The sequence below is a fragment of the Mustela putorius genome, unplaced genomic scaffold (assembly GCF_011764305.1).
Source record: "Mustela putorius furo isolate JIRA1106 unplaced genomic scaffold, ASM1176430v1.1 tig00000139_pilon_pilon_pilon, whole genome shotgun sequence".
Taxonomy (NCBI): domain Eukaryota; kingdom Metazoa; phylum Chordata; class Mammalia; order Carnivora; family Mustelidae; genus Mustela; species Mustela putorius.
In genome coordinates, this window is record NW_025421293.1 from 5,074,757 (window position 1) to 5,095,859 (window position 21,103).

Genomic DNA, 21,103 nt, shown 5'->3' on the forward strand with positions numbered 1-21,103 from the left:
GGGGGGGGCGAGGATGGTGTGGATGTCGGGGGATTGTTGTACAGCGTGTCCCGACGCCTGTGGTCTCGCCTCACGCCACCGGCTTGTCCTGACGGGGGCTCCCTTCCCCTTTCAGCTGCGGCCTCGTCAGTGTGAAAACGGAGCCCATGGAAGATTCCGGTATGTACACCGATCCGATGCCTTTAAAACCAAGTCTTTGGCGGGTTATCATGACTCCTTTCTTTGGTTTTACTTCTAAAATGTGAGACTTTCAGTAAAGTAGAAGGGGGGGGGGCACTCTCTCAATGCGACTTTAAAAAAAAAAACAAAAAAACAACAAAAAGCCAACAGCTAACATCGCACTTGGTGAGAAACGAGACCCTTTCAGCGGCGTCTGGGGGCCTCAGGGTCGGGCTGTGGAGCCTGCCTCAGCCTCCGTGCTAAGTGTGGAGTCTGCCCGAGAGTCTCTCTCTCCCCCTCTGCCTCTCACCCCCGCCTCACACACCCTCTCTCTCAATAAAGAAATTTTTTTTCAAAGATTTTATTATTTATTTGAGAGAGAGCGCGAGTCGGGGGAGGAGCACGGGGAGAGGGAGAAGCAGGCTCCCCGCTGAGCAGACAGCCCGATGCGGGGCTCGATCCCGGGACTCCAGGATCATGACCTGAGCTGAAGGCACACACTTAACCACCTGGGAGCCCCAGTAAATAAATGAAATCTTTTTTTAAGCTTTTATTTATTTATTTTACAGCAGAGAGCACAAGTAAGCAGAAAAACTGGCGGGGGGGCGGGCGGGAAGCAGGCTCCCCGCTGAGCAGAGAGCCCGATGCGGGGCTTGATCCCAGGACCCTGAGATCATGACCTGAGCTGAAGGCAGAGGCTCAACCCACTGAGCCACTCAGGTGCCCCAAATAAATAAAATCTTAAAAAAAGAAAAACAAGGGGTGGCTGGGTGGCTCAGTGGGTTAAAGCCTCTGCCTTCGGCTCAGGTCATGATCTCAGAGTCCTGGGATCGAGTCCCGCATCGGGCTCTCTGCTCAGCGGGGAGCCTGCTTCCCCCTCTCTCTCTCTGCCTGCCTCTCTGCCTACTTGTGCTCTCTCTCTGTGTCAAATAAATAAATTTTAAAAAATAAATAAATTTCTATTCAATGTATTTATTAAAAATAAATATTTAAAAATAAATATTTATTAAAAATAAATACATAAAATTTTTTTAAAAAGGAAAACACATTTACCGGATTTTCCACAAACGCACGTGTAGACGCCGCTGTCCGGACAGGGAGCGTTTTTCTCCGGCCGGGAACTCGACCTACTTCTTCCTCTGATCCCCCTCCTTTCTTCCCGGCTTCTGTGTTGATTTTCTCTTGTTCTTTGTTTGTTTCGTGACGTTTGTCGTTTGTTTGTTTGATGACGTCGCTATGGCTTCTGCCTTTATACGGGTCTACGGTTTGCGCGGAGAGCGTGAGCGCCGCGTGGTTTCGCTCACTCTTGTGCCGTCGTGTTAACCCAGAGCCTGGAAGTTTCAGCAGCAGCTCCTGCCTCTCTGGGTGTGCGTAGGGGCGGGCAGCGGACTCACGCATGGTTGTATCGTCTTCGTTGCCTCCTAAGGCTCCCCAGTGAAGCCGGCGACTGTGTCCGTCAAGAAGGAATCGGAAGATCCTAATTACTATTGCTACAACACGCAAGGTAATGCCATTTTAGCCTCATATTCTTCCCTAAACGTTATCAGTGATAGAAAATTGTCATTAGCCCCCTTCTGAAAAACAGAGAGTAATTAAAAAAAAATAAAAAGAAGACCCACATGCCCGGGATCTAGCATAGGGCCATTTGACATAAAGCATTTCCCAGTCATAGCACAGACCCCGTGTAGCCTGAGTCCACAGGCTTCAGGGCAAAAACATGAGGGTGAAGGTTCCAGGGCGCACAGGACCTGAGTTTATCTGTTAGGAAGTCTTACTTTGTGCGTTCAAAAATCCTGGCCTGGGTGGCTCTGTCGGTTAAGTGTGTGACTTGATCTCAGCTCAGGTCCTGATCTCAGGGTCGTGAGTTCGAGCCCCGCGTTGGGCTCCGTGCTGCGCGTGGAAACTATTTTAAAAACAACCACAACTTCTCTCTGATCCTCTCCTGTCTGGTCTGTCCCCTAAATTCCTGGGAAAGTATCAAAAGAAATTCAGGTCCCGTTCTTAATAATATTTGTTTCATTGACAAGTTAAATGGGGAACAGAAGACACGGCTTACCAGAGACGCGCACGTTTCACACAGGGCGCAGGTAGGTGGTCTGTAGTTGTCTGGCGAGGTCAGAATCCGGATGGACCCCTCCCAGCATGATGCCAGCTGGACGACAGGACGATGTCGCGTCCATAAGAGCGTTGTAAGCCCCCGGGTCTCGTCTCGTCTTTGACTCTGCTGGGAAGGCAGGCAGACTGCGGGACATTTCGCCGTTAATTGTTCAAACGTGACCAGGTTTGAAGTATTTCCCATAGAAATCTTACCTTGAAATACTCCTGCGCCATTCTGAGGTCTCTAACATACGGTAAAAAAAAAAAAATTTTTTTTCCAAAAACTGAAGACCAGTGAGAGTGTCCGTCGTATCGATACACTCTGGTTCTGGGCTGCCCGCCCCACCCCCACACACAGCTGGATCCCTTTTCGATCCGTCCTATGTCCTGTCCCCCAAGCATTTATTCCTGGAGAACGGGGTCTGTCGCCTCCCTCCCCTGCTCACACATCGTCTGTGGCTTCTCCTCCGCCGTGTCTTCGGTCGCGGTTCCCGGCTCCCTTCCTGTTCTGTCTGCCCCCCTCCGTCCCCCCACGACCAGCCCCCCCGCTCCGTTCTTCAGACGTCCTGCTCAGGCTGATTCCTGTCTCTGAACAGACCCCGAATCCTCCTCCCCCCGGCTTTTATACAAGCTGATCCCTCTGGTTCCCTCCTGGCTCTGCAGGCTTCCAGCAAGTTCCACCACTTTCTGGACGGTCGGAATCTCATGAAGAGCAGGGAGCTTCCGCCCCCAAAGTGCACGCACCTTTAGTCCTGCGTGCTTGTGTGGTATTTATGCTTTCGCTGCAGACGGCCCTAGCCAGTGGTGGGCTCCTGGGGTGGGGGTGGGGGGCACACAGCGTCTTCCCCCAGCTCTGAGCCCCAGGGCCCCGAGCCCAGGGCTGTGCACACAGCAGGTGCTCACGTGTGCTTGCTGAGCTGAGTGTGTCCCTCGCAAAGAATCCATGTAGCCTGCGTCTCAATCGCTCGTGTTTTGGAAAAAAGTACACATGATTCCATCTTGACTCCCAGGAATATCCTTTTCAGCTCAGATGACCTTGAGCTCTATCAAAATGCATACAGTTGGGGGAATCTGGGGTATTTACAGAGTCTGCTCCCAAGGCAGCCGTGAAATGAGCAGAGGACTAGACAGACGTACGTACCATCCTTCTGGTTCAGTTTTGCGGAAAGAAGCACGTTGTTTGAAGAGCCACATTTAGGTTAAATGTGCACTTTCTAATCTTTCTCCTGCTTGTTTGGAAAAGGACGGAACTATTCAAGATATCTTCTTGGCACAAAGACTCCTTAAGCGGGGCCCCTTCCTTCTTGATGCCCCAAGGGTGAAAATTGCCTGACATCGTGGGCGGCTTTCCATGGGACGGAGAGTTTTTGCCCCCACTCAGGCGAAGTCCTCACGTGCTGAAGTACTGACATCGTTATATACCCTTGAAGGGAGGGAGAAATGTTTACATCCATAAGGGCAACCAAGGCCCCTTGCTCAGAATGTCGACTGGCCTTTGCAGAGCCCCCCTCCCCAGCCTGTGACGTCAGCTGTGGCCCCACCGGGGCCCAGGGGCTCGTGCGAGATTTCTACAAAAGTCTGATTCCCAACCCCACCTGGACCTCACCCTCCATCTGAGCACAGACTTCTCAGAAGACCCCTGACTCACATACACACATCGGTGACTTGGGAATTCCCGTAAGGTCTTTCATATGTGCAGGTACCCCATCTCTGGGGCCCCTGGGAATGGAGACAGGACAAGACAGGACCCATCTCCGGGGCCCCTGGGAATGGAGAATGCACAGGACAAGCTTTGCTGAAATACACCACGCCCAGGTTCCTTTGACATTGGTGGCGTAAGAGGATCAACACCATTCAGGTTTCTTCCCAAGGTCATGAGTTTAAGCCTCACAATGGGCATAGAGCTTACTTAAAAAAAAAAAAAAAAACGGAGGGGGGAGTAAGGCTTTTAAAAAACTATAAAATGTCCCCATTACACAGCCCTATTGAAGCCATACATCTTGGCAATAATCATCAAATGGCCAGTGAAGCCATTCATAGAACATTGATGGGAAAATTATCACAAATGGATTAGGGAGACACTTCCTGAACTCAGTGGTCCAGTGTTCACATCACGAAGGCGGAGGTGAGCAGACTTCATGTGCCTCCTGATGGGATCCAGTAGAAGGTGCACCTTGGGAACACGTGCTCCCCAAAATCAAACCTAAATCTGATCCAGCCTCTAGATCTACCCACCAGTTTGCAGGAAACGCGGGGGATAGAGGAACAACACAAAGACACCATGAGGACGCAGGCAGGAAGCTCCAGAGCGGGAGGAACGCAAGACAAGGTGGTTTTCTTCATCGAATGATGGCAACTTAGAGAAGAAATGGAGAAGAAACCTGGTTTATAAGAAAAGATATTTAAGACATTTTAGCCAAATGCCGCGTGTTGGGCTCCGTCGGGATCCTGATTTGAACAAGCGAGCTACAGAAGAACATTTATGGATTCTGTGGAACGCCAAGTGCTGGTTAGCGCTGGAATCGGGAAGCCATCCTTTCGTAACCGTTATAATAAGAGACTGGGTCAAGCAGGAGTCACCAGTGGTTGTGGTATCTAGAGAGAAGTCTAGAAAAGACCAACTCGAAATAAGAAACTTTCAGTGGAGGGAGGGTCATCTCCCTCCCTTTTTAAATTTTAAAAAAATTTTTTAAAAAAGATTTTATGTATGTATTTGACAGAGATCCAAGTAGGCAGAGAGAGAGGAAGGGAAACAGGCTCCCTGCTGAGCAGAGCCCAATGTGGGGCTCGATCCCAGAACCCTGGGATCATGACCTGAGCCGAAGGTAGAGGCTTTAACCCACTAGCCACCCAATTTTTAAAAAATTTTAAGTAATCTCTACACCCAACAAGGGACTCGAACTCACAACCCTGAGATCAAGGTTCGCTCGCTCCACTCACCGAGCCAGCCAGGTGCCCCAGGAGTCTCCCTTCTTCTAAAACAGAAATGCCATAAAAATCAGGCAGACTATAGAACCGCTCCAGGTTAAATGAAGGTGAAGCGCAGTGGGAACTAGACGCAGTGCCGGGCCCTAGACCAGATCCTGCCCTAGAGGAGGGAAGGCTGGAAGGAAGTGCAGAGGTGAAGCGCCACGGTGTCCCTAACTTGTCCTCGGGTGCGTCAGAGAAGGAGAAAAGGACATCCCCTCTACATGCACGATCCAGCTACTTAGGAAGCTGGGGTGGGGTAGGGGCCGGGATTGCACATGATCAAGGGAAACCATAAACCTTTATCTCCACGTCGTTGAAGGAGACGGTATGTGGTTCCTCTTTGCACTCTTGTTTTTGTGACTTTTCTGTAACTTTGAAACTATGCCCAAATATGACTTTTTAAAAAAGATGTGTACGAGGCAGTTGGGGAAGTTTGCACAGTGACCCGGTATGAACTGAGGGTACAGAAGAGTGTTAATCTGGGGGTGGGCCATGGTGTGGGGAAGGGGAAGGACCAGTCCCTCTGTCTTGCTTGCACACGCACGGTCTGCGCGCCCCCGCGCGGCCAGACCTGGGATTTACTTGAAGGACGGGGCGGGGGCGCGCAGGAGAGCAGGGGGCGGCGTTGGTGGCAGTCGGCGTGGTTTTAAATGAATTCTTTTTTTTTTTTTTTAAAGATTTTCTTTATTTTATTTTATTTGACAGACAGAGATCACAAGTAGGCAGAGAGGCAGAGAGAGAGAGGAGGAAGCAGGCTCCCCGCTGAGCAAAGAGCCCGATGCGGGGCTCGATCCCAGGACCCTGGGATCATGACCCGAGCCGAAGGCAGAGGCTTTAACCCACTGAAGCCACCCAGGCTCCCCTTTAAATGAATTCTTGTTCACATTTTGTTTTGGCCTTTTTTTTTTTTTTTTTTTTTTTTTTAATGTGTCATTTGCTTCTCTTTCAGAAAGCCAGCATCCTTGTGCCAGCGGCGAAGTAACAGAAATGGAGTTACCCATGGAAGGTCTGAGAAACCAGGCATTTTAGCCTCTTTTCGGTTTTGGTGTTCTGGTTTGCAGTGTTTTGCAGAGAGCGCGGTCTTTTAAAGACCCGCGACGCATGTTTGACAGTGAGGCAGCTTCCCAGCATGCCTCCTCAGAAAAACACCCGAGTCTTGGCGCTAAAATGTGGTCTCAGGAGCTCTGTCACCCTTGCTTTTCTGACCCGTGAGTGGTTCTTCTTAAAGCACCCAGATTAGAAGTTGTGCGGTAAGAAAGATTTACACCTGTGCTTTATCCACTTTGTCTTCTTGATGGGCATTCCAAAATTCTTTTTTTTTTTTTTAATTTTAAGTAAACTCTGCACCACACATGGGACTTGAACTTATGACATTAAAAGCTGCATGGTCCACCAACCCCCAGCCAGGTGCCACCCCCTCCAAATTCTTTTGAACAGAGTTGAGAATTATTTTAGGAAGTTCTTTTTTTTCTTAAGATTTTATTTATTATTTGACAGAGAGAAAGAGAGAGAGCAGGAGTCAGGACAGCAGGGGTAGAGGGAGAGGGAGAAGTAGACTCCCCGCTGAGCAGAGAGCCCGATGTGGGACTTGGTCCCAGGACCCTGGGATCGTGAACTGAGCCAAAGGCAGACGCTGAACCCACTGAGCCACCCAGGCGCCCCTAGAAGTAAAATCTGATGGTACTTCCCTCCCTGTGTGTATGAATCTTGAGTATCGTGTGTAAGGCCTGAACTCTTAAAATGGTTCACACATGTCCAAGGTAACATTAATAAGGGAGATTTTTGTCCCCACACCTAGAGGCATGGGACATCTTTATCGGTTTACAGGCAAGAAGATGTCACTTTTAGGGGTAGGATGATGCCTCTTTTGGTTCCAAAATGATTTCGATTTTCTCTAAGTCAGGTCATGATCTCAGGGTCCTGGGATCGAGCCCCGGCATCAGGCTCTCTGCTCGGCAGGAAGCCGGCTTCTCCCTCTCCCTCTCCCCCTGCCTGTGTTCCCTCTCCCGCTGTGTCTCTCTGTCAAATAAATAAATAAAATCTTAAAAAAAAAAAGAAGAAGAAGAAGAAGCAGCTTCAAGAGCAGAGATGTGTGGTGTCTTCACCATTTCCCCCCCCAGACGGTGTATCTTACGTTACGATAGTCCAATATCCAACAACTGATTCCTTTAGAGTCTTTCTTCCTCTACGAACAATGAACAGCAGCTTTCTAAAATGAGCCAGAGTTAGATGAGATCGTCCAGCGAGGCTTGTGTCCGTGGGTCATAATTCTGGGAAACCAGAAAAATCGATTGTGTCTCTGGGGTCATAACAGGCTGGACCCCGGGGGGCTGGTGGCTGGGGATCCGCCCCGCAGGGCACCCAGCTTGCTTTTGTCCGAGGGATGTCTGATGACAGCAAGAAGGTGCTTCCGACCGGAGGAATTTCATCACCTCAAAGAAAAGGACATTCCGTGTCCCCTAATGGGTACTGTTTCTTAATATGTGAGAGTTTCTTGCCTCCCCTTATCCCTTAGAAGGTTACCCTTTCTTACTGTATGATCCCTCATAAAGTTAAAATTACCTTCACATTTAGGGACGCCCAGCTGCGTCGGTCAAAAGGGCGTGAGGCCCTTGATCCTGGGATCACGAGTTCGACCCCCACGTTGGGTGTAGAGATTATGATAAAATAGTAATAATAAATAAAAATAAATATTTAGGTCTTTCATCCATTTTGAGTTATCTTAGTGGATGGTGTAAGGGAATGGCCCAGTTTCGTGCTTCTGCATGTGGCTGTCCCGTGGTCCCAACACCATGTGTTGAAGAGACTGTCTCTTTTCCATTGGCCATTCTTTCCTGCTTTGTCGAAGATGAGTTGACCACAGAGTTGAGGGTCCATTTCTGGGCTCTCTGTTCTGTTCCATTGATCTGTGTGTCTGTTTCTGTGCCTGTACCATGCTGTCTTGACGCTGACAGCTTTGTAATGGAGCTTGAAGTCTGGAATTGTGATGCCGCCAACTTCGGTTCTCTTTTTCGATATTCCCCTGGAGGGTGTGATGCTGAACAAAATACATCAATCAGATTAAGACAATTATCATGTGGTTTCACGCATAGGAGGCATATGAGAAAGAGTGCAGAGGACCACAGGGGAGGGAGGAGAACTAAATGAGGGGAAACCAGAGAGGGACACAAACCGTGAGAGACTCCTAACTCCAAGAAGCAAACTGAGGGTTCCCGGAGGGCTCCGGGGTCGGGGACGGGGTGCCTGGGAGGTGAGCACGGAGGAGGGCACGGACGTGGCGAGCCCTGGCCGTTCGACGCAGCCGATGAACCGCTGACCTCTACCTCTGAAACCCAGGACGTACTACATGCTGGCTAACTGAATAAAAATTTTTTTAAAAAAAGAAGTAAAAATAAATAAAAATTTAAAAAAAATAAAATTACTTTCACATTTACACTTTTACGTGTGTTAAGTACGGACAGGGTTGAACGTGCCAGGCCAGGCTGCTGTCTCGGCACAGGAGCCGTGGAAGGCTGCAACATGAGGGCACACAGCAACCAAGGTCATTGTAGACATTTTTTTCTTTTCCCAAGATTCCACTCCGCGTGCCCCTTCAGAAACGAGCGAGGACCCCAAAGCCGAGGTGAAAATTGAAGGTGAGTTTCTGGAAGCCTCGTCAGAGGGACGCGGCTCAGTGTGGCGTGGGGTGTGTGTATGCGTGTGTGTGTGTGTGTGCGCGCACGTGTATGTGCGTCCGTGCAGCTCACACTGGCCGGGACCAGACTATGCTCCATCCCAAGTGAGGAAGAAAGAAGAGGCTGGCGGGGAGGCACCTGGGTGGCTCAGTGGGTTAAGCGTCTGCCTCCGGCTCAGGTCATGATCCCAGCGTCCCGGGATCGAGTCCTGCTTGTCCCTCTCCCTCCCCCTCCGCCCGCCGCTCCCCTGCGTGTGCGTGGAATGTGTCCCCATTTCTTCGCATCGTCTTGAATTTCTCCTGTCAGTGTTCGTTTTCAGAGTCCAGGTCGTTCCCCTCTTTGGTGGTTTATTTCTCGCGATTTGACTGTTTGGGGTGCAGTTGTCAATGGGATCGTTGTCTTAGTTTCACTCTGGCTGTGTGGGAACGCGGCGGATTTCTGTGCCTTGATGTTGTGTCCTGCGGCCTTACTGGATTCATTGGTCAGTTCTAGTAGTTCTTGGTGGAGCCTTTAGGGGTTTTGATACGTAGAATCCTGTCGTCTGCAAATCGTGAGGGCTTTACTCCTCCCTACCGGTTGGAGGACTTTCATTTCTCTGTGTTGCTTAATTGCTGTGGGGGTCTTTTTGTTTTTGTTTTTGTTTTTTTTAAGATTTTATCTATTTGAGAGAGCAAGAGAGCATGAGTGGGGGGTGGGAGAAGCAGAGGGAGAGGGAGAAGCAGGCTCCCCGCTGAGCAGGGAGCCCAACCTGGGACTCGATCCCAGGAGCCTGAGATCAGGACCCGAGCCAAAAGGCAGGCGCCGAACTGGCTGAGGCACCCAGGCGCCCCGGGAGCCCTTTTATTTAGAGATAATATCATTTCCCGTGACTCACCACGGAGTCTGAATCGATTTTGCCATTTTAGGGGGATTTGGAAACGGAATGGTTGTTCCCATCCGGATTTGATTCTTCCATTTTTCCTTTATTTCTCTGAATTCTGAAACTGCTCTCAGCACGCGGACCCCGTTTCAGAGGGAAGATCCCTCCCATCGCTGTTCATAAGAGAGAACAAGAGCGAGCAGCCCAGGTGCCCCGCGGTTACAAGAGGGCTGTGGCCGTCGCTGGGAAAACTGCCCCCGTGCATTCAGAGGGAAACAACGCCGTGTGGCTCCAGACAAGTTACAAACAAAAACGGAGGGACACCCAAGCCATAATTTCTCATAGGATCAGGGCGCCTGCGTGGCTCAGTCGGTTAACCGTCCGATTCTGGATTCCAGTTCCGGTCGTGATCTCAGGGTCCTGGAATCAGGCCCGTGTCAGGCGGCACACTCAGCAGGGGGTCCGCTTGGGACTCTGTCTCTTCCTCTCCCTCTCTCCCTCCGCCCTGCTCCCTGCTGATCAATCAATCAATCAATCAATCAAATCTTTAAAAATAGTAATAATTTATACTGCGATCTCAGTTTTATTTCAAAAGAAGAAATTTTATGTAGAAAGAAAAAAATAGAAGATAATACCAAAAACCAAAAAACCCATAGCGACCAGTGTGGGGATTGTGTGTGATTTTACTTTTCTTCATTTTGCCTTTACCGTTTCCCTCACTGTCCCCAGGAGGCGCAGGTTCATTACGTATGAGGGGGAAATTCAGACACTGACGGGTTCTGTGTGAAGGGGCCGCTTCTCCGCGGGGTGTTAGCTCTGACGGTTTTACTGGAAGTCATGCGGTGATGCCGTCAGGGTAACCAGGCACAGAGGAGACGCCCCCTGTCCAGAGGTGACGTCCCTGACCCGTAGCCAGGAGGGAGGCATGGATGGATTTTCCCTCCGTGGGGATGGGTTTGTGCTAAGTCCGCCGTACCTGAAGTCAGTGGGGCCTGGTGGGTTTCCAGATAAAACGTGATGTTTAGGGGCGCCGGGGTGGCTCAGTGGGTTAAGCCTCTGCCTTCAGCTCGGGTCATGATCTCAGGGTCCTGGGATCGAGTCCCGCATCGGGCTCTCTGCTCAGCAGGGAGCCTGCTTCCTCCTCTCTATCTGCCTCTCTGCCTACTTGTGATCTCTCTCTCTTTCAAATAAATAAATAAATAAAAATCTTTTTTAAAAAAATTAAAATTTAAAAAAAAGAAAGGGATATTTACACGGCCCAGTCTCAGGCCACCATAAGGCCTTACTGTGGCGTCTGCGACCTCCGTTCTGAGCCACACAATGAGGTGGTTTTCCCTTGAAATCCCACGAAAGGAAACCCTTAAAATACTTTCAATTTCTTTTTATTGACGTGAAACGAACATGACATGAAATTAACCGTTTTAATGTGAGCGATTCAGTAGCTTTTGTACATTCACGGTGCTGGGCGACCACCTCTATGTAGCTTCAAAGCATTTTCATGTCAGAGGCAAACCCCAAACTCATTACGAGTCGCTCCCCCGCTTCCTCCCTCGGCCCCTCGCATCCGCCAGGCTACTCTCTGTCTCCGTGGCTTTACCGTTTCAACCTGTTTCATACCGGTGGGATTGTACAGTGGGTGCCCTCGGGGGTCTGACTTCTTGCATTTAAATCTCCAGGGGCGGGTGCCTGGGTGGCTCCGTGGGTTAAGCCGCTGCCTTCAGCCCGGGTCATGATCTCAGGATCCTGGGATCGAGCCCCGCATCGGGCTCCCTGCTCAGCAGGGAACCTGCCTCCCCCCGCCCCCCTCTCTCTGTGCCTGCCTTTGCCTACTTGTGATCTGTCAAGTAAATAAATAAAATCTTTTTTAAAAAAATAATAAATAAATAAATCTCCAGGGGCGCCTGGGTGGCTCAGTCGGTTAAGCGCCCAACTCTTGATTTTGGCTCCAGTCATGATCTCAGGGTCGTCAGAGGGAGGCCTGTGCCGGGCTCTGCGCTGGGCGTGGAACCTGCTTCGCCGCTCCCCGCCTCACTCATGTGCACTCACGCTGTCTCTCAAAAAAGTTAGAAATAATAACTTAATCAAATAAAATAGATTCTCCAAAGTTCATCCACATGGCAGAAAATGACAAAACTTCCTTTCAAGGTTGGATCATATTCCACCGTGTGCATAAATCACGGGTTATCCGTTCTTCCATAGATTAACGCTTAGGTTGTTACCTCAAAGTACTTTTATGAATATAATGGAGTGCAACATACGGAGTTGTCGAATCGCTGTGTTGTACACCTGAAACCAACGCAACGTTGTGTGTGAACTCTACTTGAATTAAACGAGGAAACAGGTTAAAAAATCCCATGTTAGAATCCAAGTCCGGCGGTGATTTGAACACAGGTTGATGGAAACGTTCTCCAAGAGGGCCTCCCTGCTGTGCTACTGTCTTGTGGGACATGACGCTCGTGCAGGGACTACAAGTCCAATCACCTTTTTGGTCTGGAGAGCAGTTTTCTAAAGGATTGGCTATAAGTTATTCGGTAGATAATGACCACCTAGCAAAGGACCTTGGCATGGGGAAGCCCATGTGTAGGTGTGCGCTTGTCCTGCGTCAGACGGCGGTTATTACGATGACTTATAGAATGTGGAGCCAGAGGAGCACTTTCGTATTTTATTTTTTAAAAGATTTATTTATTTATTTTAGAGAGAGAAAGTGCATGCAAGGCAGAGGGGCTGGGAAGATGGAGAGCGTCTTAGACACAGAGCATGGAGCCCGACTGCCTACAGCCCATGTTCTCTGAAGCTTTAGAAGTTGAGCCTGCGCTTCTGATCAGAGCGGCACGTGGACGTTTTTAGAGGAGAGTTAACCTAATTTTCTTCAAGTCCTACATTTCAGTTTCTCTTTTTAGGAAGCACAAATTCATCCAGCGTCACAAATTCTGCGGCTGGTGTTGAAGATCTTAACATTGTTCAGGTGACAGTTCCAGGTATGGACGTCTATCTGGCATTATCGTAATTGATGTTATATTTTTCTTTTTATTATATTTTAACCATTTTATGGCATGGGTCATAAAGCCTTGGAACTTTGTTATTATTATTATTTTTTTGCTTAGTTCATCCTTTCAGCAATTCAGAAATATCAAATACAGTACAGAGTGTCAAACACTGAATACCTTGCTTATATCAGACATCGTTAATCAGATATATTGCTTCTCACAGCCATGCCTTGGCATTACTGGAAAATACACCTCAGGGCGGGCAACTCCAAGCACCAGCTACCACGGAATAGGAATTGGCCACAGAGGGGAGTTTGTCTGCTGCCCATCGAGCAGTCCTTTCTGAATATGTATATATAAAATCTATCTGGAGAGATACAAAAGAATCCAATAACACAGTCCCTCCAAGGAAGGAAACAGAGCTGGGAAAGGGATGGGAGAGAGATGGTTCACTGTGCGGTGTTCTGTCTTGTGAGTTTTGAACCACATAACTGCTTTAGTTATTCAAAATTAAATACAATAAAAATGTGAAGTATTGAAAAATATTCCGTTCTAGTCCTACTACGTCTTATTCCTTTTACTTGTCATGTTGCGTTGGCTAAGATTGCTAATTCAGTGTTGAAGAGTAGAGGTCAACTGGTCCTACATAATGTTGAAAATGTTCCCTAAAGCAGTGTGGAGTGTGTTTACATGGGTTTATGATTTGGGACATTCTCTGTCATCTATGATGGCTTCCATTTACACATTTCCAAAAAACTAAACTGAACGATAAGCCAGGTAAAGTGCTTCTTCCTATGCTGTCAGGCTCTTTCTCCAACAGCTTTTTAGGGGGCAAATATATCAATAACCCTAGTTTGTTTGATTGTCTGATTATTTTTAGATAATGAGAAGGAAAGATTATCCAGCATTGAAAAGATAAAACAACTAAGAGAACAAGTCAATGACCTCTTTAGCCGAAAGTTTGGTAAGTTTTTATATTGTTACTTATCCAGAAAGTATATATTTGAGGTATTTCTTTTTAATGAATACTTTATTGATCTTTCTGGGGGTGCCTGGCTGGTTTAGTCAGAAGAACGTGCAACTCTTGATCTAGGCTTGAATTCAAGCCTCATGTTGGGTGTAGAGCTTACTAAAAAAATTGTTAATAAAATATATATGTATTTTTTAAATCTTTTTTTAAGTTCTTTTTTTAAGATTTTATTTTTATTTATTTGACAGAGAGAGAGAGATCACAAGTAGGCAGAGAGGCAGAGAGAGAGGCAGAGAGAGAGAGGGAGAAGCAGGCTCTCTGCCTAGCAGAGAGCCCAATGCGGGGCTCGATCCCAGGACCCTGAGATCATGACCTGAGCCGAAGGCAGAGGCTTAACCCACTGAGCCACCCAGGCGCCCCCAAAATATGTTTTTTTTTAAAAAGAAATAATCTCCCTGGGAACGAGCTACGATCAAAATCAGTGTGTATTTTCCCCGACGATCTTTTACATGGACACCGTGATCGCAACACTCTCTCTCTTCGATTTACTGGGTTCTTACGTAATAGCCGAGCATGGCTTTCAGTACTCCCGTGTGACTCATTATTCAATCTTCATAAAACCCTCTTTCAGGTACATGCCAGGATCGTTTCTCTTTCATGGAGAGAGAAATTGTGCCTGTTACCTTGCCCGTTGCCAACGTCCAAGTCAGTAAGGCTGTCCCTGAAGCAACAGTGGCCGACCGCCCCCACTGTCCCTGGACGGGAAGGATCTTAACGCCTCGGCCGTGAAGACAAAGCGTGGTCTGGGAAAGGCAAGTGGCACACTGAGGCGCGTCTGTTGCTTCTCTCCTCCCAGGTGAAGCCATCGGGGCGGACTTCCCGGTGAAGGTCCCCTACAGGAAGATCACGTTCAACCCTGGCTGTGTGGTCATCGACGGCATGCCCCCGGGCGTGGTCTTCAAGGCCCCTGGCTACCTGGAGATCAGCTCCATGCGAAGGATCTTGGATGCCGCAGAATTCATCAAGTTCACGGTCATCAGGTAGGTGAGCGCCCCCTGCTTGGTGATGAGAATGAATCTGAGGGTCGCCCACCACCTGACCCGTGGGGGGTGGGCGATGGGGAAGGGGGCAGTGGGATTTTTTTTTTTTTAACCCCAGGAGGTGGCCGCTTCCGGGAGCCGCGTGTCCGAGGACAGATGAACTCTGTCGCTTTCACTGTGTCTCTCTCCCTTCAGACCGCTTCCAGGCCTGGAGCTTAGCAACGGTGAGTAGCCCGGGGAGGGGACGAGAAGGGCGTCCCAGCACCGCCAGACGTGTCGCCGGGCCCTCACCCCGGGGCCCTTGCTTCTCGAGCCCTAGAACAAAGCCTGGTGTTCATTGGACGCAGTTTATGTGACCTGCTGGTCATTAGGTCCTTTCCTTCTGGGGCTTCACCAGAATTCTCATCCCACAGTTCCTGGCCAGCGAGCGGTGGCGGGGGCTGGGCAGCATTTACTGAACTAGCCCAGACCCGTGGGTGCATAGCGCCTGCCTGGAACCCCAGCTCCGTCCCCCAGGACACCCCTGCCCTCCGCCCAGATGTCCCCCCAGTTCAGAGCCAAAAGGGTGCCACTGGGCACTGGAGGGCTCCCAGGACCCCCTCCGGGGCTGAGGTCAGCATCTCTTCTGAGTGATGCCCCGTATTCTGAGCTTGGCCCCCAGGTCCCTGCAAGTCAACAGCATCCCATGTGGTGAGAAAAGCAGGCGTGGGGCACCTGGGTGGCTCAGCCATTTAAGCCTCTGCCTTCGGCTCAGGTCATGATCCCAGGGTCCTGGGATTGAGCCCCGCATCGGGCTCTCTGCTCAGCAGGAAGCCTGCTTCTCCCTCTCCCACTCCCACTCCCTCTGCTTGTGTTCCTTCTCTCTCTGTCTCTGTCAAAATAAATACAATCTTTAAAAAAAACAAAAAAGAAAAGGAAAGTAGGCATAGGGAAGTCCTCGGGAGTCCGAGTCACGAAGGAACCTCCATGGTTCAAGCTGGGAAAGCTAAAATACTCTGAAAATTCCCGATGGTTCTTCCCAAACTCATCTTGCTGCCTAATGAGTTGTTTTTTTTTTTAACCTTTCTTGGTAGCTTTATGGAGGCATGATTTACATGCCATAACATTCACTTGGGTGAGGCATATACCTGTCAGCAATTTTGGATAAATTTACAGAGTTAGGCAAACTGTCCCCACCATCAAACACTAGGACATTCCCATCACCCCCTAAAGGTCCCTCCTACCCACTTTTCTGTCATCTCCTGTTCCTGTCCCCAGCCCCAGGCAGCCACCAAGTTGACTTTCTTTCTTGTCTCTGCCCACACTTCCTTGAAGTGAATGTTTAGACCCGTGTTCTCTCCAAGCAGAGTGCACCTGCTTCATGGCCAGGTTCCTTTAAATTTAAAGCACGTAAGTTGTGTGCGGTTCCGGGCCGATGAGCAAGGGCCTTTGCGGCCCACAGCAGGTCAACCACATGCCGTGGCCATCCCCGTCTCTGTGACTTCGAAGTTCTCTTGAGACCCAAATAAACAAAAATAGACATTCAAATGCGAACGTACTGTCAGATCAGTGTCGCTTAAAGCAGACGTGGCAAACAGGTACTTCCTGAGATCACAGAAGACGCCTTTCACGGGGCTCACGTACCTCTTAAAAATGGGAATGAGCGGCCGACGCTAAGAACCCAGGGATGTTTTTGAGGATAAGAAAGCAAAGCTGGGGACGTTTTATGAAAGTCGATGTTGGGGATCCAGAGCGCCCAGCTTAGTGGGTAGGGTATGCCACTCTTAATCTCGGGGTTGTGAGTTTGAGCCTGGTGTCTGGCATAGCGTTTTCCTTAAAAAAAAAAAAAAAAAAAAAAAAGTCGATTTCTAAATTCTCTTGGAATCCGAAGATCTGGCCACAGATCCCACCTTCCGTCCAGCAGCAGCTGGCTAGGGCTCAGAGTCAGCCGTCCCTCTCTGCAGGGCCGGGTTCACCATGCCCCCCGCGCCCTGCCGCCTCACCCCTGTCATTTATCATCACGTCTCTGCCGTCGGTTTTCGTATAGCGGCATTAAGAGAAAACGTGAAATGTGTCTTGTCTCCATGTCTCTATCAAAAGTGGGGAAAAGGAAGATAGACCAGGAGGGCCGTGTCTTTCAAGAGAAGTGGGAGAGAGCGTATTTCTTCGTGGAAGTGCAGAATATCCCCACGTGTTTGATATGCAAACAGAGCATGTCTGTGTCCAAGGAGTACAACCTGCGCCGCCACTACCAGACGAACCACAGTAAGCACTACGACCAGTACACGGAGAAGATGCGCGACGAGAAGCTCCACGAGCTGAAGAAAGGGCTCCAGAAGTACCTCCTGGGGTCACCCGAAATCGCAGGTCCCGAGCAGAAACAGGCGCCGACCAATGTGAGCCCGAAGGAAACCGCCGCCGCCGCGCAGCCCGTAGAAGACGTGGCCGGGAACTTATGGGAGAAGTTGCGCGAAAAAATCAAGTCATTCGTGGCCTACTCGATTGCGATTGATGAGATCACGGACATCAATAACACCCCGCAGCTGGCCATATTCATCCGGGGCGTGGACGAGAACTTCGACGCGTCGGAGGAGCTCCTGGACACGGTGCCCGTGACGGGGACGAGATCCGGCAACGAGATGTTTCTGCGCGTCGAGAAGAGCCTGAAGAGGTTCAACATCGACTGGTCCAAACTGGTCAGCGTGGCCTCCACGGGCACGCCCGCGATGGTGGACAGGAATGACGGCCTGGTCACGAAACTCAAGTCCAAGGTGGCCACGGTCTGCAAGGACTCGGACCTCAAGTCGGTCTGCTGCATCATCCACCCGGAGTCGCTCTGTGCGCAGAAGCTGAAGATGGACCACGTCATGAGCGTCGTGGTGAACTCGGTGAACTGGATATGCTCCCGCGGGCTGAACCACAGCGAGTTCACGACCCTGCTGTACGAGCTGGACAGCCAGTACGGCAGCCTGCTCTACTACACCGAGATCAAGTGGCTCAGTCGCGGGCTGGTGCTCAAGCGGTTCTTTGAATCGCTGGAAGAAATCGACTCGTTCATGTCATCCCGAGGCAAGCCCCTGCCTCAGCTGAGCTCTCCAGACTGGATCAGAGACTTGGCCTTCTTGGTCGACCTGACCATGCACCTGAACACACTGAACATCTCCCTCCAGGGGCACTCGCAGGTCGTCACGCAGATGTACGACCTCATCCGGGCCTTTCTGGCCAAGCTGTGCCTTTGGGAGACGCACCTGGCCCGGAACAACCTGGCCCACTTTCCCACGCTGAAGTCGGTCTCCAGAAACGAAAGCGACAGCCTCAACTACATTCCCAAAATTGCGGAGCTGAAGACCGAGTTCCAGAAGAGGCTGTCTGACTTCAAGGTCCACGAAAGCGAACTGACCCTGTTCAGCTCCCCGTTCTCCGTGACGGTCGAGAGCGTGCACGAGGCGCTCCAGATGGAGGTCATTGACCTGCAGTGCAACACGGTGCTGAAGACGAAATACGACAAGGTCGGGGTCCCCGAGTTCTGCAAGTACCTGTGGGGCAGCTACCCGAGGTACAGGGTCCACTGCGCCAAGATCCTGTCCATGTTCGGGAGCACGTACATTTGCGAGCAGCTGTTCTCCATCATGAAACTGAGCAGGACGAAATTCTGCTCGCGGCTCAAGGACTCGCAGTGGGATTCCGTGCTCCACATCGCCACATGACGTGGAAGGCGTCCCCGGCCGCACCCCGCGGACGACTGCGACCCTCTGCGCCCCACGGACGGCGAGATGAGAAGGCGACGTGCACGCGGTCTCCGCTTTCCAGTTCTTTCCACCCCGACTCGGAAACGCAACTTGCGGCATCCGACCCGTTTGTATGACATTTTATGCCTCCACACAGTCCAGTAAAGATCACGAGCGTTTTACTGTATCCCTGGTGGTTGCCTTTCCTTGCGGCGGGCGGGTTCCGCTCACCCCTGAGGCCGGCACACGGAAGTTTTAGGCCGCTCAGCAGAGAAACAGAGAGAGAGGCGTGTATGCGTGGAGGGTATGCGCGCACACATCCAGTCCCCCACGCTTTGCACGGTATCCCCTGTGACCTAACACGTTCGCACGCTGGGGGACGGTCCCTTGGAGACACATTCGCCAACCGCAGTAGTCCCATGTGATGTCTCCTCTGCCACGCCGACATACAAAGGTGGGAGTTAAAAATGGAAAATCCCACTTAACAAGTAACACAGGCTTTCAAAGGGCAAGGGAGCGGAGGTTTGGAGGTTGTTTTGGTTTTTGGTTTTTGGTTTTTTTCTGTTTTTGTTTTGTTTTCTTTTGTTTTTGGTAAACTTTATTTTGAGGGACTCCTGGCTGGCTCGGGCAGTAAAGCAGCTGACTCTTGATCTCTGGGCAGTGAGTTCGAGCCCCAGGTTGGGTGCGGGGATGCCTTAAAAAATTAATAAACTGTGTTTTGAAGTAATTCCCAATTTACAGAGAGGTTGCAGAAATGAGAAAGGTATGAAGAACTCTTACATGTTCTCTTGCCAGATTCTCATATGGTTGAAATTTTACCCTGATGCTTCATCACCTGTTCGTTGGGCCTCCCCCACTCCTCTCTTTTGTGTGTACGTGTGTGTGCGTGTGTGTGCATGTGTGTGTGTGTGTATGTTGCCTGTGAGTGTGTAGACATGAGTCTCTGAGTATCATGTGTGTTTAATCTTTTCTGGACCATTTGAGGGGGTTACCTATATCCTCGCCCCCTGACTGCTTGAGGGAGTATTTTCCAAGAATCGGGACATTCCTGAACCACGACTGAGTGGCCGGTTCTAGTGAATCGAACACGGGTGTAATACTCATTTACCATAAACGACACTGTGCATGGTGTCCCGTGTGTTCTCACATTGTTTGCAAGCTGGGGACCGTCCCCTGGAGACTGTCCTGATGGGCTTCCCTTTATAGCACAGAACCCCTGGAGAGCTGGTTTTTGAAAGCACGTGTACACACACACACACACACACACACACACACACCGTGCTCTTAGTCTGTATTAGCCACTGGAATTAGTAACCCAAAATTGTGAACACTTTCCAGGTTGGAGGAATTAATCTGACTAGGGAACAAAAAGGCTAAAGACCCCGACCTGGTGGTGACCCACTTAGGAAGCCACGGACCAAACACTTGGATAAAAATGAAGGGGCGCTGCAGGAGAGAGAGAGACCAACCTCCAGGCCATTTCCCACGCAAGGGACCCGCCCCCAGCTGAAGCCCCAGTGCCTGTCCTCGGACCCAGGGAAAATGACGCCCCCCCAGCCGTTCCTGTCCTTGGCGGGTGGATTGCAGGTACGGCTGGGTCTGGCTAGCTCAGAGGCTCCCTTTCTGGGAGGAGGAATGGGCTGGTTTACAGCGGGGTCAGGGGAGGCCGCCCCCCGCCCCCGTGTACCTGGGTACTGGTGTACCTGGGCTGATGTCTACACTGAGTATGAAAGGGACCCTGTGGACCCTGCAGGGAAAAGTCAGCCCCTTCCGTGACAGACCGGAAGCTCGGGCCCAGAGTCATTCAGTGACCGGCCAACGTAACATGCTGCAATGTGGTCAGGATTCAGACTAGGGCTGTGGGACGCCTAAGTCCACGTTATTCCGTGACAGGTGGCTGTCCTGTGTGGCATTATGGTGGTTAGCACCAGAGGGGACAGCAGGGGACAGCCCGGGCTGCCTTCTGTGACCGGGCTCTCCATGGGCCGTTCCGCTTTGACTCCCCTCCTTCCCCCCCTAGCTTCCTTCTTCCCCCTGCATGCGTGTTGGCACTGCAGTGGCCCAGGACCGTCACTTCGGCGACTGAGCCATGCCTGGGAGAACTGACTGAATGAGCAGGTGGTTTTCTGGGGTCGTGGATTGATGGGGCGTCTCCAAATGAGAGCCCTTAGGAGCGGGGTGCTCGGGCCCAGCCCAGGAGCCGGGGGCTGGATTTGGTGGTCCCCATCAGTTGCTAGGGGCAGAGAGTGCGCGGCATCCCCCCAAGGCCCTGTCTTCCCATCCCAGGGCGGCCAGAGGACACTGGTCCCTCCTCCAACACTGGCCTGGGGTGGGGGTGGGGGGCTGGAGCTCTGGAAGCCGGGACCCTGTCACCTCCCTGAGTGCCCATCGGCCACAGCACCCGCCGCTAGGGCTGAGCCACAGACCAGGAGCTCTGCGGGGTCAGGAGAGCCTAATGGGTCCTGTAGGGCTTTGGAAACAGAAAGAAAAGCCTCCTTCTGTCTCCGGGCTTTGCCACCCACGTGCCATATTACCCTGAAAACCCGCTTACATTTTCTGAGGCTTGGTTTCCACCACCATAACCCTGACAGGGTTGTTCTCAGAACCGGAAACAAGAAAAAGAGCGAGCCCCGCCTTGTG

General features: G+C 50.7%; 1 protein-coding gene across 8 annotated transcripts in view; it reads left to right on the plus strand.

The window, feature by feature from the left end:
* Positions 1-20,005, plus strand: part of LOC101689163 (general transcription factor II-I repeat domain-containing protein 2) — a 36,421-nt gene extending 16,416 nt beyond the window's left edge. Inside the window, exons 8-16 of one of the 8 annotated variants that reach the window (XM_045074925.1) lie at positions 116-159; positions 1,586-1,663; positions 6,176-6,232; positions 8,799-8,861; positions 12,660-12,737; positions 13,627-13,710; positions 14,573-14,756; positions 14,875-14,980; positions 19,802-20,005. In XM_045074925.1, the coding sequence (XP_044930860.1) occupies positions 116-159; positions 1,586-1,663; positions 6,176-6,232; positions 8,799-8,861; positions 12,660-12,737; positions 13,627-13,710; positions 14,573-14,756; positions 14,875-14,980; positions 19,802-19,840 (733 nt within the window). In that variant the 3' untranslated portion in view covers positions 19,841-20,005. The other 7 variants (XM_045074927.1, XM_045074924.1, XM_045074929.1 and 4 more) reach the window with 7 other exon arrangements.
* The last annotated feature ends 1,098 nt before the right edge of the window (positions 20,006-21,103 follow it).